The 21,030-nt window shown below is 38.8% G+C and overlaps 2 protein-coding genes across 8 annotated transcripts in view; both read right to left on the reverse strand.

Annotated features, from left to right (window-relative positions):
• The window catches only part of LOC134817566 (muscleblind-like protein 2a), a 32,823-nt gene extending 18,594 nt beyond the window's left edge, over positions 1 to 14,229 (reverse strand). For 5 of the 7 annotated variants that reach the window (XM_063826757.1, XM_063826756.1, XM_063826755.1 and 2 more), the window contains exons 1-2: positions 13,851 to 14,229; positions 10,336 to 10,458 (exon numbers count right to left, since the gene is read on the reverse strand). In XM_063826757.1, coding sequence (XP_063682827.1) covers positions 10,336 to 10,458; positions 13,851 to 13,910 — 183 coding nt within the window. In that variant the 5' untranslated portion in view covers positions 13,911 to 14,229. Of the gene's footprint in view, positions 1 to 4,320; positions 4,510 to 10,335; positions 10,459 to 13,654; positions 13,740 to 13,850 lie in introns of those variants that run through there. The other 2 variants (XM_063826758.1, XM_063826759.1) reach the window with 2 other exon arrangements.
• A 1,019-nt stretch (positions 14,230 to 15,248) lies between these two features.
• LOC134817563 ((E3-independent) E2 ubiquitin-conjugating enzyme UBE2O-like) overlaps positions 15,249 to 21,030 on the reverse strand; it is a 74,926-nt gene continuing 69,144 nt past the window's right edge. Inside the window, exons 21-26 of the mRNA XM_063826751.1 lie at positions 18,705 to 18,873; positions 18,159 to 18,326; positions 17,781 to 17,909; positions 16,981 to 17,067; positions 16,694 to 16,805; positions 15,249 to 16,433 (exon numbers count right to left, since the gene is read on the reverse strand). Of these exons, the coding sequence (XP_063682821.1) occupies positions 15,994 to 16,433; positions 16,694 to 16,805; positions 16,981 to 17,067; positions 17,781 to 17,909; positions 18,159 to 18,326; positions 18,705 to 18,873 (1,105 nt within the window). The 3' untranslated portion in view covers positions 15,249 to 15,993. The remainder of the gene's footprint in view (positions 16,434 to 16,693; positions 16,806 to 16,980; positions 17,068 to 17,780; positions 17,910 to 18,158; positions 18,327 to 18,704; positions 18,874 to 21,030) is intronic.

Genomic DNA, 21,030 nt, shown 5'->3' on the forward strand with positions numbered 1-21,030 from the left:
TAGTGTGGTTAATAGTGTGTGTAACAAGGCTCATCAACAATGTACACAGCCCGTCAGTCCATCATCTCTTCTGAACACACTGTAAATTCCACAGTTTGTGGATAAAGATTTGGTTCTTAAATCGTCCTTAAGGATGTCCGCCAGGGGATCACAGACGAATCCATTGTAGCAGGGGGAGGGGGGGGGGGGGGCCGGGGGGACAACAGGCGACAGAATCTTTTGTCACAGAGAAGGATTTTACTGGGTGAAGGTCTATTTTTGTAAAGCTTTAAAACATGCTGAACACCTCGCGACCTTTGTTCGTCCCCCATTAAAACCACATGAAATCTTGGAAGAGAGAGAGTCAAAGAGCTATGTTCATTTGTCCATGGACTTTACCAGATCCCTAACAAAGGCCGTTATTTGCATCTCAAGAGAGATCTGGATTACGAGAATAGTCTGCTCTGATTGGACAGTTAACAGAATAGCAGCCTGTGATTGGTTGGTCTGGAGCAGAAGGAGGGTAGACAGGGCGCCATTGGTTGGGATAGGAAAGTATAAACGGAGTGTATTCCGTGTGTATGAGCTCTTGAATCGTGGAGGCAAATGAAGTCATCTGCAATGGTTAGCTCGAACCGAGGAAAGCAAATTCAGATCACTTTTTTTACAGCCACGAAATATCTAAAATTTCATCATTTCAATAAATCCTCAGCATGGAAATTACCTTCAACAATAAGAAACAGCTGGACAAATAACAGACTGAACAGTAAATTCACGGGCTGGTGAGTTTCAAAGTCAAACAAAAGAAAGCTAAAGTCATAAAGTGAAGCCTCTAGTCAAACGGATGTAATCTGGTGCCATGACGACGGCAGTGTATACCAACAACATTATGGATTGATTGCAGCGGATTTCATTCCTTAATAACAGTCCATAATGTACATACAATGTGATGCTAGATGGCTATTCAGGCTGATAATTGACTCCCTATTGTGAGTATAACATCTGGTCTGTTTGATGTGTAGTAACAGAGCCTGGTATCATGTTAGTCATCACCAGCCGCCATATTTCCAAATAAAACAGGATATTTCCAAATGAAACAGGATATTTCCACATAAAACAGGATATTTCCACATAAAACAGGATATATCCACATAAAACAGGATATTTCCACATAAAACCGGGATATTTCCGAGTGAAACACGGGTGATTTAGTCTTTAGCATTGCAGTTATACAGACAGTGTGCCTCTAAATATTCCTCATTAATCCTTCATAAAACTAACTAACTGCTAAAATCAGTCAGTGACAGATAAATATATCCTTATTATACTTATAGTGACGAGGTTGTATTTGTAAATTTAAACAGGACTGACCTTGGTAACGTCCTTAACATTTGCGACTGTTACCATGGAGAATATGCTTCTAGAAGGAAGATAAACGTTTAAACGTTACTAACTTATATAATATATATATCGGGATATCTTAACCAACGGTAGATAATGAGAGATCTTAGAGTAACTCAACAAATAAACATCCGTTTTACAAAAAGTTTGTTAAATACACGTTCAAACAAACTTCAGGCAGAAAAGTACTCCAAAGTTCAACCAATATCCTCAACGTTACAAGGCAAGTAAAACAATGAACACGACGTTACACCGGACTTCGACTACACAGCCGCTGTGCACACACAGAGAGAGAGAGAGAGAGAGAGAGAGAGAGAGAGAGAGAGAGAGAGAGAGAGAGAGAGAGAGAGAGAGAGAGAGAGATATAGTCTTTAATACCTATGATTAAATGGCGGTCTCATTCTGAGTGTGACCGGAGTTATACACGGTACACCGTATGTGTACTGATCACACACACGTTTTGTACTGTGTTTGTTTTCTAATGTTGTATGTCGTGGGGAAGAAAATGGGGGTTTTGGGGGGACAGTCTTGTTTACCTAACAGATCGGTAAAGGTGGGTATAATGGTTATAAGAAGCAATAATTGATGTAAAACTAAAGGCAGAGATACATATTTTTGCAATATGTATGATCAAGAATTTGTATTAAAGACTTAATCGGTCGAGCTCGACGAAGTCTTAAAATTGTAAGGTTGGATTTGTCATGTATAATTATTAATTATGAATTATGATTCAGATTCACCGATGCAGGGAGAATGTTTAAGGTCCAAGGGATTGGAATATCCTCACAAGTTAATTGGCACTCTAACTTTCAATGAACATATATGTACATCGTATGTAGAAGCTAAATTTTTGCGTTTTAAAAAAGTTATTCGTGGAGCTCAGTTACAAATTTCGTTTTGATTTGAAGAATATTAAGACATTTTCTGACCAAGATATTCGAGAACACAGTTGTATAGATATTTCTAGTTCTCTTTCCTTAAGTGATTTTTACCACATTACAATTTCTACTACCCTTGGAATCGGTCACCGTCCCTCAATTCCAATCTAATAATTCAGAAAATTGGAAGCGACATATATATAACCCCGATCTTCCCCCACAAAGACAGTCATTAATGACCGGATCTGAAGAATGCCCACATATAGTCATATAAAGCAGAGTGACAGTCAGAGTGATTTCAATCTCGACAGTTCCTACCATCCCGATTATATTGAGGTCATTAGAGGGTACCTTAGTGAATATCTGAGAAATATTCCTTTGATGAAGACTGAATAATATAGCATTTCAGCTGGCACAATTAACGCTGATGGCTTTTCTCAGAATACTCTACCACTTTACTGAATGGTTGCAAATAGGGATGGGTAATACAGATTACAGACTACAGAGGCCCTCTGGCCTCTTACAGCGATCACTATTGTATGAATGGTGGGCTAAAAGGTTGAGATCTACAATGAAAAATCATCAAGATATTCGTAAAGGCGTTCAAACATAATGCTAAAAACTCCGTAATGCTAAATACTCTGCACCTGAGTACTCAATCTTACAAGTAAGATTTATGAATAATTATATTTTTAGCGCATTTATAATGCTATAAGTAATTCTTAACTTCGGCACGACCAACATTTTTTTCTTTAGTTCAAAAATAATCATTTTCATTTGAATCGCATGACCTAGCCGGATGTAGGATGTCTATTTTAACAGCTCAAAAGAATTACAAGCATCTTTTTCAGAACCAAGTTCGACAGAAATTCAAACCTCAATTACAGTTAACAGGCCTTCGTGGTCAATTCATCAAATAAAGTGTGCCTCAAAATTGGAGCTGCCCTAAATGTTGAAGTGATAAGCTTTTAGCTTATACACTGTCAAGCTTATACACTGTTAAGCTTAATAAGCTTATACACTGTTACTTACTAAGCTTATACACTGTTATACACTGTTATAATCATCTAATCTGATAATGAATCTAAGTGCATTATATTTACGCCTTGATGGCATCTATTATATTATATACATTGGTAAAGTTGCTGAGAAGTTACATAACCTCAGAAGTCAGAATGTTAGATTTACAGAAACATGTGCCACTGTAAAGATTGAGTGTAGTAAGTTACAATTTCTGTAGTGTTTCTAGGATTGATGAAGTTCAGATTAACATTGAGATTAGGTTTTTTAGTTATTTAGAGTTATTGTTTGAACTTCCGTGCAGATATAGACAACCATTAAGCCGATCAATTTAATAGATTATTTTAAATTGAAAATGTATGTGATTGCAGATTGCTTTAATTAAATAGATATCATAATAATTCTTGGACGTAATTTGTAATGCAAATGATCTCTTTGGGCCAATTTCGTGCCACAACACACTTAGCGAATTCAATGTAACACGTTCTATGAATTACTCGGACCAACCCATCAGAACCCAGATACTGCCAAAATGATTCAAACCAACCAACCACAACCCAGATCCTGAAAGTCACGTGACAAAATAGTGGTCACGTGTGACAGAATAATTCAAGTCCACACACAGTTGTCTGGTAATGTTACTGATGTACCGAGCAGATAACTCATTTCCTGCTCCGGATCAAACGTGATGGTTCTGATCATCATAACACGGGCTGTCAGACTCGGCAAACAGCCATAAACTCATGGTGTGATTATTGTGTGTGCATCATGTGGAAATTGTGCGGGGAATTTGGAAAATCATTTTATACTTGTATTTATTTATATTTTTATATTTTCTTAGTTTGCCTATGTTTGGGGATTCCAGAGGAAGGTATTCGAGTGCGCCGTCAAATATTTAGGAAAGATAATAGAATGAAACGCTATAAAATCGAATGAATATAGTGATCTGTTCAATAAAGTAAATAAAAGAATAAAGAAATACTTATTGAGAGTGCAGAATGCATTATAAAGCACTAATGTTATGAAACCTATACCTACTCACGTCTTTTTTGGCAAGTGACATCATATTTGGTGATGATCTGATATCCTTATATGCGGTAAGCTAAAAAACGAAAGCAATGATCAATTATTGTGAAGAAAGAGAAAACTAATATAACATCCTAAAGCTGCTAAACGCTGCTTAAACACCAGAAACCGCGTTAGATTGCACGATGCATATTAACTTCAAGAGATTTCAATATGTTCAGCTCTTTAAAAGCTCCTGAAATACCAGCCACAACGAGTGTACAAGAACCACAAAAACTCAAGAAACACTAGAAAAAAAACACATGAAAATCTCAGCTCATACAGCTTGACACCATGACTCCGACTGACACGCGGCAAAGACTAAAATCAAAAGCAAGCTCCTGAGTGGGCTCCGTGGAAAGGAACCTTACGAATCAAGGAACTACATTCAAATCCAACAGGTAGTATAGCGCTCCTGCAGACTCCTACAAAGTCCAAATGTAAAATGTATTTTGTCCCTGATAATAACATATACGATTTCTTCATCAATGTGCTGTCCCCCCTAAAGGTTGCACACAACTCAAATTGCATACGAACAACACGGGCCACTAGTAAAGTTCCAGTAAGGTTGCGAATTAAATCAGAGGGGAACACGAAACCAATTATATACGGAGGACTGATTAGGGGACTGTGGTGGTGGTGACGGGATATCGTTCCGTGTGAATATTGGGCGGCCAAAATGAGGCTCATTATTTCAACTATGCGTACATATCAACCCCAAGGGGCCCGACACATGGCTTTATTGAAGATCGAATCAAATCAGACAGACTTGCGAGAATTGAGATTGATTACTGCTCGGATCGGAAAGATAAATGAGATTGCGTCATTATGGTGTAGACATAAGACTGAGGACAGGTCGCAAAATAAATCAATTATCTACTCAATTATCCAATTAGCAAAAAAGGGATCTGGAGAGCAGTAAGCTGTCAGCTGAGATTAGAAATAAGTGATCGTGATTATCACGATTAAGAGATGGCTTAGAACTTTGCGGCAAAATGTAATCAAATTAATTGAAATTGTACTGTGTCAGGAATAATTACCAATGTGAATGAAATCTAGTTAAAATATCGTTATCATCATCTAAGTGATCTTGATCAAATTAACGTCATAATTAATTATCTGTAACTAATAAAAAAGTGTTGCAATCACCAAAGACAGTAACTGTAAGAAAGTAGCAAAATTGCAGGGTACGGGAAAGGTACGTTGCTTTTGAAAGATAATGCAAAAAACAAGATAACACTTTTACCGATAAAATTGAAAATGAAATTCGACTTCGAGCTATACTTTGAGAAAGCTTTTAAATGCAATGTTCGATTTGGAAGTGAAATGGAATATTACTTTTCGTTCGAGATATTGTTATCCTGGCGATAGTAAACTAAAATAGAAAGCACGGATGGAAATAGTGAATGCTTAACGCTCATCAGGTCACTGCAATGGCCCATAATAATCCATTAGCCATTATCTGATCATCTTATTGAGTATGTCTAGTCTAGGACCGGAAACCATCAAAACGCACAATATAGCGATGTATTTCTTGCCTCTTGGTTATTAGTGCTTAATGCCCTTTTCGTCAGTACTGGTGGCAAGCTGCATATCATACAAGAACATATGGTGCAAAAAGGGATAACTGCATATCTGTATTGATATGATTACATAACGATTTTAATAATAAGAAAACCCACGAATTGTGAACAACCAACTTAACTAAATACTAAAATTGCCCCCGATAGTGGATAGAAAACAACAAGAAAACAGAAACGGGCGCAACCTTCACACATGAGAATATAATACTAGACAACTGACATAAGCCAGCAATAAAGTAAACTAATTATTACAGAGAAAATAAGACTGAACATATAACATATGCAGAGTTATCGCGGGGAGTGTTAAGGTTCAACTTGAAGAGACTTTGACACACACACACGGAAACTAAAGTCTAGTCTGGCTGGGGTATGCCATCTACATACCATCTACAATCTACATACTATCTACATATTTTACACTCAGGACAGAGTTCAAATTGACCGGAAATCTCCCAAATCATCTCTCAGACCTCAGTACACGCCTCAAGGTAGAAAGGTTGGGCTGTGATATAACTGGGTAGAGCTGCAGGCAAGTTTATTCTCAGTGAATTCATCGGGAAAATGGTTTATTCACAGACAAAGGGAGCCATAAAATTGTTACAAATGGTAATTTATGTATCCCTCTGAAAACTAATCACAAAAAACTCTCCCCAAAACTACGCAATGATAAGCTACTCAAACCCACAGACCACTACTCACAGACCACTTTTGTGTACTCAAACACACAAAATAAGGGTCCCCCACCAGACTACCCGGACAAAATATGTAACAACAACACGAGACTTATACTTGAGAGATATATCTGGCGGGAGCCCCAATTCTGTGGGATCACGGACCCCGCCATGCTTGCCATGCTCCTTACATCATACAATCAAACACCCTTCTCCCCACACACACACCACGCACACGGAGACCACCATTAATATAGGGTCGGATATTCAACACTACTATATCCGTATTATGAGTGTGTTGATTAAACCATATAGACAAAGCCAGCGAAACAAAGCGTTGAGATAGATAATAAGAAGTGTCGCAATTTAGTTGCGCGTGAGAAGGTAGAGTGTGTAAAGGCCCCCTTTTCAATTAATATGAGTGTAACTCCGGTAATGAGGAAGGGTAATGAAGGTTAATGGGGCCCGGTTTAATATGACGTCTCATTAGGGGAGTGTGTGAGGGAGCTGCTTGATTATGATCGGTATGTACGTTCTTCCGTGTGTGTGTTATGAGACCGCAAGTGTTTCAATTATTCTTGTCTGGTCTGGTGTCTAGAACGGACCATTTAACCAGTCAAATATAAGTATGAGGGTGGTAGATATTACTGCTACATTTAACGTATCTTATACTTATCAAATGTATTAACGTATATATGCTTATCCGATATGTGGGTACTAGGTCTAGGTAATGACGGTTTTAATAATTTCAACACTACTATATAACAAATAATTTGAGGAAACGATATAACAGAGTCGATATATTTTAATGTTGTCATGGGGTGGCAAGTCCCCATACATCGTAGTCCGGTTATAGTTTCATTGTGTCTTAATATAGGACACAATGGCGGAGGACACGAGTGCGGAGGACACGAGTGCGGAGGACACGAGTGCGGAGGACACGAGTGCGGAGGACACGAGTGCGGAGGACACGAGTGCGGAGGACACGAGTGCGGAGGACACGAGTGCGGAGGACACGAGTGCGGAGGACACGAGTGCGGAGGACACGAGTGCGGAGGACACGAGTGCGGAGGACACGAGGGAGGTACTTTCTCAAAAGGGTGGAAACAAGGGCGGATTACATAATACTCCCTTTAACATGGACACGAAGGCGGGACCAAACACGGCCCAAATGATTAACTATAGTGATAAACTTGGAACATTAAACAATTTGATTTGATTTTACCTTTTGATTAAATATAGATTAATATCTTTTAGCTGTTAACATAATTTAGCCATATAGAAATTCACTATTCAAGCCCCAAGGATAAGGGTATATATTATATTATGTAAATTGATTAATAAATTTTATAAAACGGTAATAATAAATAATTTTTAAAATATGAGTAGAATTTATTTAAACCCCTTTGTAATAATAAATGTAGCCGGCCGATAAAAATTCAACGTACAGGCTAGAAGTTAATATATAATAACACCCTTCAAGCCAAGTTGTATAAAGTGTTGCACATAATTATCGAGAACGTTAAAACCAGTGTAATCCTAAGTTTTGCCAGTCAAGTCTTATCAGAAAGATGATTAAATTGTTGAATATGGCTTTATGTTAACACTTAACAGCTAAAAGATATGAATTATGTGAATACAAGTAGGTTGACGCTTATAAACAAAAGGTAAAATCTAATTGTGTTATCTTACAAGTTTATTACTAGTTAATCATTTGGGACGGTGTTTGGCTCCGCCCTTGGGCATTGTGACCATGTTATAAGTGAGTATCAACATCATGATGTGATCCGCCCTTTTAGGAAAGTAAAGGGCTATTTAGGAAAGTAAACGCCCTTTTAGAAAAAATACCGCCCTTATGTCCTCCACAGTCCACCCTCGTGTCCGGTTCCCGTATAACGACTGCTGTACGTGGGGCGGCGTTTAAACGAGATTCTAAAGGTGTCCAGAAGAAGCTCCGCTTTTTTCCCTCAGAAGCGAAGTTATACCTATTACATTAATGAAAAATGTACAGCTTCCTGTTTGATCTTTCTTGGAGCATTCCAGAGATATTTAAAAAAAGTTAAGTTGTGCATACTAGCCAAGTTAATCCTTATCACAAAACATCATGAACAAATCTAAAAAACAATTTTAAATTTCATGATTTCATCATTGAACCGCTTTACGGATTATAAACTCACTAAACCACCTAATTTCGTCTGTTTAATCCGTACTTGGTACAATCTCCGGCATTCTTTTGGATCTAATCAGAATCTCCCACTTAATAATCAATTCTTTCTCTTGGAAGAACAATTTGACCAAAATAAATGTGCGAGTGTCTTCATTCTGCTATAATATTCACTGTTCACGATATAATTGACCCAATCCACACACATAATTAGCTGATGGTTATGATTTAATTAGAGCACACTGATCCCTCGTGAGATTAGTATAATCTCCCAATTATAGTAACCCATTGATCACACTTTACCAGCCATCACTCCATGAGTCGAAACACAAAAGTTAAATGGGTATAGACCGGGTGGGAGGCAATATTGCGAAATCAAACGATATACTGAGGTCAATTCGCAAATATGCAGTCTGCATAGCGCACAGATTATATGCGACAAATTGCGGACTTGGTCACCTCAAGTCTCATGTTACTGCCAATTGCTATCAATAGTTGATCATATCAAAAGGAGTTACCCACCACCGCAAAATTGAGACCAGACTGAAATTTTGTACAACTAATTAGGATGGGCACAGCCCAGTACAGCCTCATACATGGGTCGGAAGTATGCAATAGGAATCTGATTATATCTAATGGCCGGATCGTTACATATTATTACAAAAGTGGTAAGGGCCAAAACGAGGCTGAAAAAAAAAGATCAACAGTCATGAGTCAACTTAAATTTTCTTATGGATCATTTATTCGTGTACTTCTGGAAGTGCATTCTCGTCATAAAATTTTCGACGTTTAATACCAAATTTCTAATCATTCTGGACAACATTTCATTCGCTCCAAGAATCCAAGCTCCCAGTCATGATTATTTTGAGGTTACAAGTAGTAAGTAAACTTTATTTGGGTGCTCCCTCTCTTATCTGATCTACTGTTGACACGATCATTTGTCAATTTCAGAGGATCAGGGGGAAAAAAGGTTGTTGATTTGATTCGAAACTTTCATCAAATAATGAACGACAATAAAATAGAAGCATACAAAAATCGTGTCATAAAGTTTGTTCAAGCTGCTAAACTATAAGATTAAGTTGGAGCCACAAGACCTACATCAGGTAGACTAAAATCACTATATATTTTTAACAATATGATTACGGTTTTAAATTTCCAGTATTAATCAACACGGGATACAACAAATCCCGGACTTTTACTATGCACTCCGTAATAAGAGAAGAGGTTGAGAAAATGGAAATGTCTGTTTCTTTTCAGAATAGGGATGAAAAGACATGATTAATGAGGATATGATGCTATTTATAGAATGATTACATGTGTGAAGTCATACTGCAAATAAGTACCTCTGATTAAATCATTATATCTAGAATTATATTGAAATTATTCCAGCGTTCGTCGACGAGAGAACTGAGCCAGAACTGCAACATATAATCTGAGAATCTAAGCGCTCGATCGATCATCGATTGTGTATATGGCGCATTTCTTTCCTCAACGTACGCTATTTTTCAGTTTAAAACCGAAATTGAGAAAAAATGAATGAATAGAACAAAATATAATCCATATAAAACACGTACCTTGAGCGAATCAAAACAAGCGGTCACGTGACCGTTCTCTATCGACACGTGGGCGGGAGGGTGAGCATAGCGACACTCGTCTGCTTCCCGCGAACATTTACCTCTCTGAAACTCGCGACACACCTGCAAGAAAAGGGTTGTTACTGGATAACAAGGTCACAAATTGGGTTGGGTTTTTAATAGGTGTCGGTTACCAAGTTACAAATGCTTGTTTATTATCCCGTGGTACCAGACAATGGCTGTGAGGTTGGTCCATTTAATTTTTCTCTTTGGATTATTGCTGGTTACTTATAAAGTCAAATGAGTTATGGTATATTGATATATACTATGTATATAGTTGGACCATGCTTATCAAAAATTCATTCATGCAATCGATACTCTAAGGACTTGAGAAATATCTTAAAAAGCTTTTATTTATCGTTTAAAGGCTTTAATATAATTGTAGACATCGATTTATCTCAGCCTTTGCCCACTCTGGTACAAAGATCATTACTGGGTTTATTATGGGGTGCTGTGGAAATGAAATCTAGGTGTGACCGAGGGAAGGTAAGTCTGCAGAGGGATATACTTATGTAGTGTCCTTTTTAAGATGAATCGAATACTTTGGTATGTCATCTGAACGTCGCATTCGTCTGCTGGGGTATCTCTATAAATATGCACCGGGGTTTCTATAAATACGCGACTAAACGGGTACGGAATTAGATCCGTGAAAATTCCGACTTGTACATATTTTAGAGGACAAGTTCTTGTGGACGGGGCCGTTTTAGTGTCCGTTCAGTGTTCATCAAAGTTGATCTCTATTGAGACCTACTTGGAACGTCGTTGACGTTCACTGAGACCTCAAATTCTTACATTAAAAGCATCGTATTACAAAGTCAGGGGAGGATCTTGAGATATGTGGCTCTGGAGATCATCGCTATTTGGTCCCTTGTTTAGTTACAATATTTATATCACTGACACTATAATATCAAGTCCACTATAACTATAATACGGATCTCGGGCTCGTTTAACTTTAAGCACGTGATGACCCCCAGACTACAGACGTTCTCCTGTCACTCCCATCAACCATTGTCCTGCAACTAATTTGGAGCCTAGAAGGTTCTAAAAGTCCGCAAGCTCCTGAATATTCAGTTCCAGAGAACAGAGAAGACAGGGACAAGGTGGTCCCGCGTGTAATTACATGTAGAGTACTCTATGTATATTCGGCCAGGTAACAATAGGGTGAGTACGGCTAACAAAGCCAGCTTTGAATATTATCAAGGGTAATTAGGGTTAAATTACAGCTTAGTCGCTCAGGCGGGGCTTACTCTAGGACCTCCCAGGGGATGGGGATCTATCTATAAGAGCTGAGAGTACAGGGGCTGATATTTGTGAACTTGAATATGGACACCTTCATCCAATCTGTATAAGTCTAATAATCATCATACCTTTGAGAGAATGGTTGAGTTATCTAGAAATTGAGATACAGTAACACAATATACTGGGGATGGGATTGACCAAATATGGTTAAATGACAGTGTTCACAAGAGTTACTGTAATTGGACTCGGACATGAGAGTCGTTGTCATTGTTTATACACCTGAGTTTTTAACAGACCATTCAGTGTGATGAACACACACATTCAGATCACAGGGCATTGTTTCACAGTGACATGTGAATGTAAGATAAGCCGAATTACAACACCCTCATGGACTATCTCCCCCCACACTGTAATGTACACACGACCTACACACGGCTAATAGTGATTAGTAACAGCGCATGTGATTAGTGAGCAATGTGGTGTATAATTCTAGGCTCGTGTTTGACATCAAGAGCTCCACATGGGTCTGGAAACTGCTAGAAGAGATTTCATAAGAGGATCAGGATCGAGGTCATTTGTATAGCTGATACTAATGGCCTATACCGATTATGCAATGCCTCGAGCCACTTGTTAACCTCAAACCCCCCTCTCACATGGTCAGACAATGCGGTAAATATATAAACGGAGCTGGTGGTGGGGAGCCAAACAAAGATTTATAGCGTCTCCTGGAGAAATATAGCCAGGAGAATCTAAGAGACCGGTAAATTATGGAGAGAGATGATTTATAAAGGCAATTTTTACGTAGAAGGAAGGCTACGTATAGATCGTTCAACGGTTAGTCTAGGACGTTGGATGAAATAATCTCCTTTAAATTGTGGTCAGGTTTGACCTCTACATCGTACACGCGGACCACCATTTGATCGGGCGGACCGGAAATGACTATACATTCACTCTATTAAGAGTTCTCTTGCTAGCCTTTATTGGGGCCAAGTTCCTTTTAGCTTGTTATAGGGGTCTAACGACATGGACATTGTGATTTGAGCTTTAAGAAAGGTTCCCCCGATGGTTTTCATGGTTCATGATTAAAACCATGTTGAATTAAAACAACACTGGTATCACACGACTACACTTGCGAGTCATATCATATTCGGGTAAAACTCTGTTTGTGATTGCAAGCACAATCACTTATAATCCCCAGCCATGACGAGACAGAACTTTAGGTCGTGAACAGGTGCAAAGGCCGTGGTGAGACTGTCAGACTGTCCTAAAGTCAAAATAGGGATAAATTTAATCAAGGTTACTGCACCTGTCATCCTACTTCCTAATTCTTGCATTCATATTCATAATTTAAAGCTTCTCCGAACTGACGTCTGTCACTAACTTTAGAACCGTTAAGATTTATAAATAGGCAATCAAAGTTATAAGGGGGTGTGTCTTATAACCATACCACTTCCAGTCGCTTTTCCAAAGCTAACTGGGAGCAGGTGGCCTTTATAGAAGTGCTGATCGATAATATACAAAAACTCTTAGGCTGTGTATATCGAAACTCTAACGGCTGTTTTAACTAAACCGAAAGGTGACGTAGTTATGGGCAAAAAACGGTTTTGGTCACGTGACAGGCTGGTTAAACACGAATTCGATTGTTTAGGGCTCGGGTTAGGGTTAGGGTTGTGGTTAGGCTTATGCCTATGGATAGCTTCGGGGTGATGGTTAGGGTTAGGGTTGGGATTAGGGTTTATGTAAAACCGTTTTGTTCGACAGCAAAACCATAAAAACCAAAGTCACATGATAATTTTAAGGCGAGCGAATTAGTAAAAGCCAGTTTCGACACTGAGTGCATCTGAAATGAAGTTCGAAATAATCGTCAAAACTGAAGTGCAAACCACAAAAACTCCAGAATGAAGGAGACGTGATTGAAATCCGTGGTGATGACTTGTTTATGTAAAATAAAAATGGTTGTAAACGTGAAATAAACGTATGTGGTACTGGGTACGGATTGATGTATATTTTAACAAACTACCTCTACTGCCAAGTCGGACCTCATCGGATCGTGCAAAATCTCCCTAGGTAACGCTCATCTATATTCAAACTCGCAACAAAAAGAGACACACAATAATAATGATTGGCCGGCCTCTTAGCACCCTTTATATAAACACAACATTAAACTGATGCAGCAAAGTATATGGTATTTGTGAAGTTAGTTCCCCGGTCCTCACCTCAATCATGAGCCATCTCCGGTCTCGTGTGTTGCCTTGCAGCGCACTCACGTTCAACATCACAGCAGGAGGCAGGGTGAGTGGGGATCAGCGGAGACAGCAGCAACAACAACAAATAATAGCACACAAATGGGCGAGGGGTAGGTTGATCCGAGTATAAAGCTAGATATGGAGATGAGTCTGTATACGCGGTTTAGGTGAAGCTAAGCGAGGCTCATAGACGAAGGAGGACTGGTCAAGATAGTAGTGAGTCAGGTATGAGAGATTGTGCGCGGAGAGTAGCTATTAAGAGGAACTGGTGACCTTGTCGTGGTGCATGGGTGTTACAGTGGTGGCAATGGGTGCAGATCGGCTGCGTGTTCAGTACAATGTGTGCACCTTCCCGTCCTGACGGCCTATACTAGCCACCAGCTCCACCAGTCACGTGACACAGCCTCACGGTACTCTTCCAGCCCAATAATCGACCTGAACGCTACACAACTGCTCTTAATGACGGTCACGCGCTTACCACGTGACCACATCAGGCTTTATGTGGCAGTCAGGCGCGCGCTCTAACTGGTCTACTTCTCGCACGTGACCTGGTTACCATTATCCCATTGGCGTGGAGTATGATCGAGCAGTTTCGGTATTATCCCTTATAAGAGCTAAGTGCGGAGGGAGCTGGGAGAGAGTAGGGATAGGAGAGCTAGGGTGATGTTCGGTGTTTTCATATCCTGGATCTGATACGCTGACAGGACCCCTCCACCAGTCCACCAGCTGCACTCACAACATTGACAACACACGAGCACAATTACATTGAACTACACACCCCACCTTAATGTCAGGGAGGCGGTCATGTGGAACACATACAATTACTCTGCACCGACTTTACTTTCATTTGTAATACTGGCTCTGTGTACTGGGGGTTATGAGGGGGACTAGGTGTCCAGCCTTTATTTGCAAATGTAATAAAGTTATTGGAGTACTTATAAGGTTATGGATGACATGGGTATATGCACTACATGCAAGCTGACTTTGATTTTGATATTCAATATCAAATATATGCTGGGATGTTGCCGGGTAGGAATGATTGTTATTCAGTGAATTTACCAGTGACGAGGGCGGACATTTTAGTTGCTGTAGAGCTGGAATCAGCATTGCTTGGGCAGATATGTGATTTGAAACGACATCTTATCCGGGTAGACATTTCTTAACCTGCTCTAGATTTTCTGATAGGTAGATGTCTCCATTTACATAACGTTGATTACATGACGAGTGATTAATAAGTTTTGTTAGTTACAGTGCGTCATTAGAAAATTAAGAACCAACCGTAATTGAGGGAGGGTCATTTTATTAAATTGTAACTCTTATGATTCAGATGTCTCATGTTGTGCAGAATTAGACAAAGAAAACAACTCTCATTTAAACAAATAAAACATAAAAACAGTTTATTTTTACAAAACAATATCATTAAATCATGAAATTTAAAATTCCAATAATCAATTTCAATACAGAGCGTTTTCTGATGAATTTGTTAATTATTAACTCTCCGCCACAGTGAAGATTGTTAAAAATGAGATTATTTTCAATGTCATTTTAAACATCCATGAGAAGGAAAAAATAAGATAAATCAAATGTACAGAAGGTTTTTAATACATTTCCTAATAGCAGTAATTAAGTTTGGGGCAATTCAAAATTGAACTAAACAAAAATCTTTTCTTAGTTACTAAATAAGTGGTCAAGACTCTCGCACTCAAAATCAAATCATTAATGCAAATTGCACAATTATTCAATTAAAACTTAAATTCGTTCAAACTTTACAGACTCAACAAAACTAATAATCGTAATATACTTACATAACCCATAAACAAAAATGTCGAAAATTGTAATAAAAAAGCCTAGCTGAAACACACTACACCAAGCTTGTGACATATTGGTTCCGCTATAATACAAATACAGCACAATCTTTGTCACCAAAAATGAGTTCTGAACAAATTGGGACAGATTTAGCTTCCTGAAAATAGTGGAACATCATTTGTTCGTCCACTTGCGCCCAAAAACATATTGTCGAACTTAAGACTTTCCAGCAAATATTGTTAAAAATTATGCTCTTCCAAGTTTCTGACTCTTTTGGCCACCTCTCTCTTTTTAAATCACATTAAAACTAGACAAAAAACTCTTCAGACTTAGAATCTGAAGTCTCAGGTTGACTTGTAACTAAATCATAGTTCTCACCATTCCCCCTATATAGCAGTATACTACTTTCTCCCCCTATCATCTCCATCGGAGGTGGGCCAGGGTCATACTTAGTGGAAACTCGGACAGGAACGTCTCCCAAACTCGGAGCACCGTAGTTAGCACTGTCTTCAGACTGATCAGTGGCTTTATTATTGTTCTCAGTAAGATCAACTGAGTCCTCAACTTCACCCCTGATTTCTGAACTGGCGACCACATCAAAAATAGTCTGGGGTTTAAAGATCTGATCAGCAGCGGATATTATCTTGAGAGGGTTGAGAAGGGAGGTGACGCACGGGATAACACCTTTAGAGAGGGGGAGGAGAGGGTAGGTGATATTACACAGCTCGGGGGTGTTGTTCTGAGAACCTGGGGATGGTGAGGTTAATTGAGGCAAATTGAGGCAAATTGATATTAGTCAATTGCAAGTGAGCAGGGAGAATGACGCACTTAATCACTTAACCACTTAAAACCGCGAGACTGGCCAGGTGATGTAAAGCATTATTATTCAAGTCACGCTCCCGTATATCCTGTCCACTATCAACTTATCAGTGAAATAAGTTTGACTATATTAAGGTGAGTATTACTGTAGTCTGTATTAAAGACTTTTCTATCGTAATTTGACTCACATTCAATGAACTTCTGGTATCGCTGAAGAGTCCTGGGAATGTTAACAGTGTAGTAAGATCTGATCTCTTGCTCAAATGCTGGGTGAGGGTAGTTGTACATCTTCACCAGGTGCTGAAATTAAAATGATAAGTGACGAAACGGATAGAAGATAATTTAGTCCGAACAAAGTATTTTATTAACAATTGCAACAAAAACTTCTACCGATCAAATAACGATTTAATTTCACTGCACTTCTGAACAATTCCAACTATGTAATTAGTTACGGTGAACTTTAAAGCAAACCCACATCCAATATTTTGAAGATGACCATTTCGTTATAAAGTTTGGCGTTATTCTCTCCACTCTGAGTGTCCTTGTACTTTGTGAAACCTGCCTGAAATAAATACACCATCAAAATATTACATATATTACCATTTATGAGAAGTTAGAGAAAACACTTAGGGAAAGGCGAAAGCTTTAATTGAGATTTAAAAATCACTTAAGGAAAGTGTTTTAAATTTTAGAGTTTCATATTTTCTATAGTTTTAGATTGGTCAAATTTCAATATCGTAGCTTCATTCCGTATCATAAACAGTATGCTGTATGAATGTACGCATATTCTTATTGGCACATATAACCGCAACCGAACGGTGAGCCATAATTGTGATTAGACTTCTAGTAATGACCAAATGAATGCCTCCCCCTTAATAGCCTCCACTGGGATCAACAAAGCAGCCTAAATAAGTATAACTCTTATTATCCGTACACATTAGTGTATAATATGCCTCTCATCAAGGCAAAATGGGAGACCATTGACCAGTCTTGGTTGCTTAGTAACATGGTAAAATAGTTCGAAACAACCTAATAGAGCTCTTATTTTGTCTGGGATTTGTTTTATCAATTAGGTAAACGTGCCCTTCGTTGTTACAATTAATTAGCTGGTTAAGCCACGTGCATTAACTGACTACGATAGGTCCGTGTTTAGGGGAATTAATTTAAACAATTAAGATTACTGCACGATAATCAGTTAATTACACGATTAGATAATTTAAATAATTGTCTCATCATACTAATTGCGCGATAAAAATAAAGGTAATGAGCAATTACCTCATTATAATAAGGAGTAGAGTTAAGAACAAGACTCTGGATAGAAATGAAAAGTTGAAGTAAGTTGGATGTTTTAGTCCACTGTTCTGTTCCTTTACCGGTCCATGTACCGAGTAAGCTTAGACACACCTGGAAAATACAGAGCGTGTTACTATCACCTGGGGCATGTTTATATGATTAGGATAAATTTAATTTGAAAACATACCTTAATGGGAACGGACAGGACCGTTAATAAATTGTCCATGTCATTGATCTAAGATCTCCTGCCTCTGGACAACGGTAAACTATTTCAGTATTTCTTACAATCAGAATCCAGGAACATGACAGCATTTTCAAACACTAACTCATCATTAAAACCCCGTCAGTACGGGTCAGTACCTTGCCAAGAGGGTAGAGGTTAGGGTTAAGTTTAGTCTGACTGTAAGCCACAAAGTGGAGGAGAGGAGGGGAGGCACTGTAGGTACTGGGGAGCTGGATATCAAACACGAACAGGACTCCCTCGTAGGGCGTGTCCACTGGACCCTCTATCAGACACGACATTAGATCCTGCGGGTGAGACTCATTCAGTAAGGCATGAAGGTATTAATTCGGTGTCATTTTGGCGGGAAACAAGTATATATATATTTTTTATAAACATTATTCGTATCCAATATTTTCGTTCAATGTGCAGGCAAGATAAAATTATGTGTAGTTTAAGTTAGCATTAACATCTCGGCGAAACATTCAGTGTCAATCATGCCTGTAAAAAGTTTAAACCCTTAAAGTTTATACTTATAGCAGGATGGCCGAAAGCTGCATCCTGTCCAAACTCTGTTGGCAGGTGGATATTAATGGCGAACAGTTTGATTGTGCAGGCAGAATTGCTTTGTGCAGGCAACAAGGTTACCAGGTTAAGCTTTTTTCTAAACATGAATTGTCTCTTACCATTCGATCCTCGTAAGCTCTGACCCAGATGCCATCAGGTAAACTACTGCTGATAAGCTTGATATCCTTTCTAACAGCTGAGAGAAATGCTCGCTGGTAGTTCCCCGGCTGTGAGTGGAAATAGTAGTTGTGGGAGTCCGGACAGTTCGGAATTGTCTTGAAACTTTGGCTGAAATGAAACTTGAGATTATTCATGAGGTTGACATATTCAGAAATATTCAATATTGAAAGTTGGATGATTTGGTATCAGTGGTGTAATGGACTATTCCATAATGGCAATGGTAATGATATTGGACAGTAGGCAGTGGACGTTAGAGATTAATACAGCGCGAAACTGAAAGTTTCTAATAGTGGACTGCACTGCAGCGCTGTGCAAAGTGTACTGCAAGACTGTTTTATGGTCGAGAAATTACCACTCGCTTAATCTAAAGTATGCGCTACATGCAACACAGTACACTGTAGTTTGGATAAAAATACTGTAGTTTCGATAAAACACTGTAGTTTGGATATGTATATGCTTTTCGCGACCTGCAGTCACACTAAAAAATATCCCTGAAAACGCCGCTTAATTTGTATATTCACACAGAGCTGGTTTAACAGAATAAAAGCATGCTCCATCCCTGTAGGTTAATAGCATTCGATCTTCGAAATTATACCAATGGAATGAACGTTTCCAATGTAATCATCCAGTAGCTTGCACCTAAGCCGTGATTTTTGGGTATTTCAGGAAAATTATTTGGTCGAGAAATGTCTACTTGCTCAATCTGAAGTATGCGCTCCATGCTGACAAGTGCTCTAATATGGCTACATCTGCTTTTCCCAGTACGGTCACATCAAAGCGTATCCCCAAATAAAACGCCGCTCACTTTCTATCTAAACCACTTAAAACACACAGACCCGGTTTAGCCTAACAAAAGCCATGATCCATCCCTCATTAGGCTAATTAGTTAGCAGCATGTCGCAGCTTTGCCCATCATTGCAAGGCACAACTCCCCAAATAATAGGAGAACACTGAACCTAGATGTGTAATATTCATCAGGCTGCCCCGCAATTAGTTACCATCACTTAGAGGGTGCTGGAGACCCTCGAGGGCGACAACAAACTGCGCGCGATTAATTGCGGTGTAGTTTGTAGTGTTGTGACTGCAGGTAGTCCGTAGTTGTATATCATATACCACTACAATTCAGACCATGTATAGTGTATATGCCACATGTAGCTACCCCCTAAATTGTAGCCAGCACTTTAATTATAGCTCCAACTTCTAAATTGTAGCTAGCTCCTAAATATAGCTCCCTAACAGGAGAGAGGTCTCGTTATAAGTATTACTTGGCATTAGTTGAACCACAGTGGTGCTCGAGGTTGTTATAATACTATTTAGCGCCGTGGATAATTCATAATGGTTAATAGCCCCTTGTTTAATGAATATTATGATAATTTTAAAATGAATATTTTATGCTATATAGCGTTATCGTGACATTATTTAGTCGTAGTCTGTACACAATTAAGAGTTACAATTAACATGGCCCCTGTTGAAGTTAGCCCCAGGGAGCCGGCAGAATATTATATTCTTGGCACACACATTTTTCCATTTTCCACGGTGTTCCTGAACAGCTGAGAGCAGGGAGCCATTAGCTAGCAGTTATTGTGACTTTGTATCCTAGTTGAGAGAGATTATCCGAGGTGTGAGATGGCTTTTAGGTTTGGGACCCGGAAGTTAAGTAGCCTAGCCCTCCCTGAACAATGCCATGCTTCACTTCCGTGTCACGTGACCTCACAAGTGCTTATAATATAACTATGTATGTAACTCCTTTTTATACTGTCGCTGTGTATAGTGACTATTATATTGATGGTTAAGAATGCTTTGGGAAATCACGTTTGGGAGAAAATGTAGAGAGATCTAGCTCTCATTTTCCATGTTTTTGCCTCACAGGAGATATTGTGATCTTTTCTAAATATAACTGTAATACATTGATGTAAAGTTTATTTGAATTTTGAAATAAATGTCAATTAAGCGTGAAACTTTCGCTGGTATTAAACCACCATATTTCCGGTTGGCGTGTTAGTTGTAGTGTAATGTGGATGACAAACATCATTGTAGACTGTAGGAAGATGTCAGTGACTGATGTGGAAATACAGTAGGGTTCAACTAGACAAAATATGTCACAGAAAGGGATCAGATATTAATCTCACTTCAATCATTCAATTTCTCATTCGAAGGTCGAAGCTTGATGTGCATATGATATGCAAACTAATGGTGTTCTGGCAAATGTGACCGTGGATTTTATACCCACTGTTTCAGCTGATTAGCTGTTCAAATATTTTTCAG

This window comes from Bolinopsis microptera, chromosome 6, assembly GCF_026151205.1.
Source record: "Bolinopsis microptera isolate Bmic1 chromosome 6, MBARI_Bmic_1.0, whole genome shotgun sequence".
NCBI lineage: Eukaryota > Metazoa > Ctenophora > Tentaculata > Lobata > Bolinopsidae > Bolinopsis > Bolinopsis microptera.